This window comes from Colobus angolensis, unplaced genomic scaffold, assembly GCF_000951035.1.
Source record: "Colobus angolensis palliatus isolate OR3802 unplaced genomic scaffold, Cang.pa_1.0 Scaffold128, whole genome shotgun sequence".
In the NCBI taxonomy this organism is placed as follows: Eukaryota; Metazoa; Chordata; class Mammalia; order Primates; family Cercopithecidae; genus Colobus; species Colobus angolensis.
In genome coordinates, this window is record NW_012114030.1 from 2,840,834 (window position 1) to 2,845,532 (window position 4,699).

Consider the following 4,699-nt stretch of genomic DNA (forward strand, 5'->3'; position numbering starts at 1 on the left):
GGCCTCAGCCGCTAACGCCCTTTCTGGTGAGTTTGGGGTCCTGGCCGGGGGGGGTGGGGGGCCATGGCCCCGGGCTCGGGCCCAGTTGGCTTTGGGGCACCTGGGCCTCAGCAGACAGCAGGGCTTGAGGAGGGAGTGGCTCGAGGCCAGAGGGAAGGCAGTCACCTGGGCCCAAGGAGGCTGATGTGGCGACAGCATTAAAGCCTTCTCCCGTCCCCTCCCACAGAGCAGGACCTGATCGGCCAGGACCTGAACTCTCGCTACCTGAATGCCCAGGGTGGCCCTGAGGTGGTGGGGGCAGGGGGCTCGGCCCGGCCCCTGGCCTTCCAGTTCCACCAGCACAACCACCAGCACCAGCACACCCACCAGCACACCCACCAGCACTTCACCCCTTATCCCCCGGGCCTGCTGCCACCCCACGGCCCCCACATGGTGAGCTCCTCATTGGGCCGGTGATGAGGCTCGGAGGCCTCAGGGGAGGGCATGGCTTCCAGGGGAAGGCCCGGGTCCCTGGCTGGCAGCTTACTCTTCCCTTCTCTCCCCTAGTTTGAGAAATATCCAGGAAAGATGGAAGGCCTTTTCCGACATAATGTGAGTGTGCGTGTGTGTGTGGGGTGTGTGGTGTGGGCGTGGATGCATCCATGCGTGTGACCCTGACTGCTGGGGTCCAGTCTTCAGTACAAAAGCAAGAGCCTTGAGCCTGGGAGAGCTCCCTGGGGGGCTTTACGGTGGAGGCCCGTGGACTGACGGGCAGACTGGACTTGGGCTGTGCCTCCACCCCCACCTGGACTAGTCCCCTTCTCTCCACAGCCGTACACGGCCTTCCCTCCCGCAGTGCCCGGGCTGCCTCCGGGCCTCCCGCCGGCCGTCTCCTTTGGCTCCCTGCAGGGGGCCTTCCAGCCCAAGGTGAGCTCCCAATCCAGACACCACCACTGCCTCCCATCTTGACATACCCAGACACGCCGCGTGCGAGCACCCTCCTCCCATTCCCCAAAGCCGTGCCCATCCTCCTGCCCTGCTGCACCCAGGTTTCTCCAAAGCCATGATCCCTCCCTGCCCCGTGTCCCAGCTTGGTTCTAGACCCCTTTGTGCTCGGTGCCAGCTCTCCTCTCTGATCCCTCCACTCCCCTTTCCCAGAGCACGAACCCTGAGCTGCCACCACGACTGGGGCCGGTGCCGAGCGGGCTCTCCCAGAAGGGGACACAGGTGAGGGGGCCAGGGCAGGTCCTGGGGGAGCTGGAAGGTGTGTTGCGGGGAGAACAGAACTGACTTGAGGAGAGTGAACTACTGATTCCTCCCTTGAATTCACAATCAGGGGTGTTCCCAGGTGTCTAATAGAGGAAATTTCTGTAAATAACTGGCTTTCCCAGGCATGAGGAATGAAAGTTTCATGAGCTTGTTCCAGGAATAAGATGATTAGTACAGTGGTTTTTGTAGTGGTTTTCAAACTTTTTAATAAAGTCACAAAACACTTTTTTTCCAAATGACATCATACCAGGAAGCCCTGTTCGGAAAACAAAAGATAAGCTGCCCCTTGGTGAAGTGAGGAGAGCCAGAGCCTCCCTCCCTCCCCTTAGCACTTGCAGCAGCGTAGACCCCAGAGCTGCAGGAGCATTGTGAAACGCACAGGACCAGTTTCCTACAGGAAAGACTAGGCCAGAAGTTTTCCAACTTCCTTCAAAGGCATTTTTCCTAAAGAAATCTTAAACAGACCGCTATACTCTAAAGTTGGTAATAGGATAGCTTCTCTGAGAAACCTGTCCTGCCTGCCCCTCACCACCCACAGCCTCCCAGCAGGGCACCTCCCTAGGGCTTGGTTCAGAAACCTTGTGCTGGAGGAGAGATGCCTAGAGTGGGAGAGATGGGGAAAGGAGTTTGGGCCTGAGCAGGAAGGGTTTGAGGGAGTCCCAGTGTCTCAGGCATGTGGGGGGTGAGTGAATGCTGTGGAGATGTGAGGCACCTGGCCCAGGACTCAGGTCTGAGTCGCCTCCTATCTCTCCTTTGCCATCCCCAGATCCCCGACCATTTCCGGCAACCTTTGAGGGTGAGTTGTGTGAGGACCTCAGGCTGCATGAGGCTGGGGGCCGGTGTTAGGGTGTTTGGCTAAGGGGGGTCTTGCTTGGGAATAAGTGAGAAGCCCAAAACATGGAGGCAGCCAGATGTGGAACAGCAGAGAGTGAGGGCTTTCAAGTCACAGACCTGGGCTCAGATGGAACTAGCCATGGGACCTTGGGCAAGGCAGTTGATCTCTCTGAGCCTCAGTTTCCTAGGCTGTAAAATGAACCTAGTCATCCCTTGGTTGTAGGAATGATGAGTAGGGATGTTTTGTGGCGAGGCTGGGCCCAGAGCTAGGCCTGGAGTGGATGATGAGTGAACGTTCTTTCCTTCCCTTTCCCTTTGGTCATCCTTCTGGGGCGGCAGAAACCAGGGAAGTGGTGTGCCATGCATGTGCGTGTGGCTTACATGATCCTGAGACACCAGGAGAAAATGAAGGTACTGGGGCCGGAGGGCTGGGGAGAGTGGGTCTCAGAGTCAGGGGAGGACTGAGCTCTGGGCACTGGCCCTCAACAGAGCTCAGTAGAATCTTGGCCAGAAACATTTTCTTCTGTCTCCCATCACTGCTGAACAGTTCCATGGCTGGCACCTTAATTCTCTGGCTCATTAGCGGGCTGCTCAGAGAAGGCTCCAAGAGAGGCAGAAGATAGGCATCCAAGCCCCATCTGGGTGCCAGCCAGCCTTTGGAGGGGAACCACGCGTGGGAGAGCAAGAGGGGGACCAGACCGGCTCCTCATGTACTGCCCCTCTCCCTGTGTCCCACACAGGGTGACTCCCACAAGCTTGACTTTCGGAACGACCTCCTGCCCTGCCTTCCGGGGCCCTATGGGGCCCTGCCCCCTGGGCAGGAGCTCTCCCACCCGGCCTCCCTCTTCACTGCGACTGGTGAGTCTGGCCAGCCCCCTTGGGCCTGAGGTTCCCCGTCTGTAGCCCAAGGCCCAGCTTGTGCCCACTCAGCCTCATCAGAATCTCCCACCTCTCTGCCCCAGGTGCCGTCCACGCTGCAGCCAACCCTTTCACGGCAGCTCCCGGGGCCCACGGACCCTTCCTGAGCCCCAGCACCCACATTGGTAAGAGCCAAGGGCGTGTTGGGCAACCTAGGCTTTGTCCCTGACTTCCAGGAGATGGAAATCAGACCCAGCAGGCAGCTGGAATGCGGGATAGACCTGGTTCCACTTGCTTAGTGACCTTCGGCAGGTTACTCTACCCCCTCTGAGCCTTGATTTCCTCATCTGTAAAATGAGTAGGAAAGAGCAGGGTGACTTCAATCTCTGCCAGCTGGAGCCCTGTCTCCCAGTAGCCAGTGGCAGAGGCAGTACACCACCTGGGAGGGGAAGGTGGAGAGGCAGTGCCAGCCCAGGGGAGAACATGGCCACTGACTCCTAGGATCTTGGCAGGCTTCTTGGGGAGGTTTCACCTGGGTTTGGGTAGACAAGGAGGAGTTGAGCTTGGTGGCTTGGAGAAGGGTGTTCCTGGCTGGGGACATGGTGACATTCCAGTGGCGGGATAGGTTAGTTGTTCTGTCTGGCTGTGTGACGCATGCATGAAGTTAGGGTCAGGTTGGGAAGGGCCCTGCATGTCAGGTTGGGGGGAAGTCAAAAAGGTCTTCAGGCGAGTGGGTTGCTGCAGAGCGGAGATCTGCTGTGATGGGTCCAGGCGGCTGGTGTTGGGGAGTGGGGGAGAAGAGCGTGACTTCATGTCAAGGAAGCCCTGGGTTGGTACCGCTCCCTGGCTAGATGACCCCTGGCAAGTCATTTCACCTCTCTGAGCCTGTTTCATCATCTTCAAGTGGGCATGATCCTAACCACCTCTTGGGCTTTTTGTGAAGTTAACGAACAGGGTGCTTGTCAAAGCTCAATACCTTCTTGGCCCAAGGAAGTGCTCAGCACACGGCTGCTGAAAGCAGGCAGCTGAGGACTCCAGGCACCGGTCCTGCCTCTGCCCAGCCAGGCCTGGTGCCTGCTCAGCACCGGCTGCCCAGTGCCCTGACCACCCCCCTTTCCTCCCACAGATCCCTTTGGGCGTCCCACAAGCTTCGCCTCCTTGGCTGCCCTCTCCAACGGGGCCTTTGGAGGCCTGGGCAGCCCCACATTCAGTGAGTGTGGGTCCAGTGGGGTTGGGGGACTGCGGCCGCGGGGTGACAGCTCAGGCCAGGGGTCTGGGAGGAGGCCTGAATGGGGCCTCCCACTCCTGGCCCCTGTCACTCTCTGCTTCACCCTCTGCCCAGACTCCGGCGCCGTCTTTGCCCAGAAAGAAAGCCCAGGGGCCCCACCAGCTTTCGCCTCCCCGCCGGACCCATGGGGCCGCCTGCACCGCAGTCCTCTGGCCTTTCCTGCCTGGGTCCGGCCCCCTGAGGCCGCCCGGACGCCAGGCTCAGACAAGGAGCGGCCTGTGGAGCGGAGGGAGCCCTCCATTACCAAGGAGGAGAAGGACAGGTGTGCCTCCCGCCCACCCTGCCCCTGCCCCACTCTCAGCCTCTGCTGCCCCTGGAGAACTTCATTCTCTCCCCACGCCTGCCCTCCAGGGAACTCCCGTTCTCACGGCCCCAGCTCCGAGTTTCTCCTGCTACTCCCAAGGCCCGGGCTGGCGAGGAGGGGCCTCGGCCAACCAAGGAATCCGTGCGGGTAAAGGAAGAGCGGAAGGA

General features: G+C 59.8%; 1 protein-coding gene across 1 annotated transcript in view; it reads left to right on the forward strand.

Annotated features, from left to right (window-relative positions):
* The first annotated feature begins 6 nt into the window (after window positions 1-6).
* The window catches only part of FBRS (fibrosin), a 6,460-nt gene continuing 1,767 nt past the window's right edge, over window positions 7-4,699 (forward strand). The window contains exons 1-12 of the mRNA XM_011933656.1: window positions 7-26; window positions 227-432; window positions 547-591; window positions 811-906; window positions 1,138-1,206; window positions 2,015-2,044; window positions 2,422-2,493; window positions 2,823-2,940; window positions 3,045-3,125; window positions 4,067-4,150; window positions 4,283-4,490; window positions 4,580-4,698. Coding sequence (XP_011789046.1) covers window positions 430-432; window positions 547-591; window positions 811-906; window positions 1,138-1,206; window positions 2,015-2,044; window positions 2,422-2,493; window positions 2,823-2,940; window positions 3,045-3,125; window positions 4,067-4,150; window positions 4,283-4,490; window positions 4,580-4,698 — 925 coding nt within the window. The 5' untranslated portion in view covers window positions 7-26; window positions 227-429. The remainder of the gene's footprint in view (window positions 27-226; window positions 433-546; window positions 592-810; window positions 907-1,137; window positions 1,207-2,014; window positions 2,045-2,421; window positions 2,494-2,822; window positions 2,941-3,044; window positions 3,126-4,066; window positions 4,151-4,282; window positions 4,491-4,579; window position 4,699) is intronic.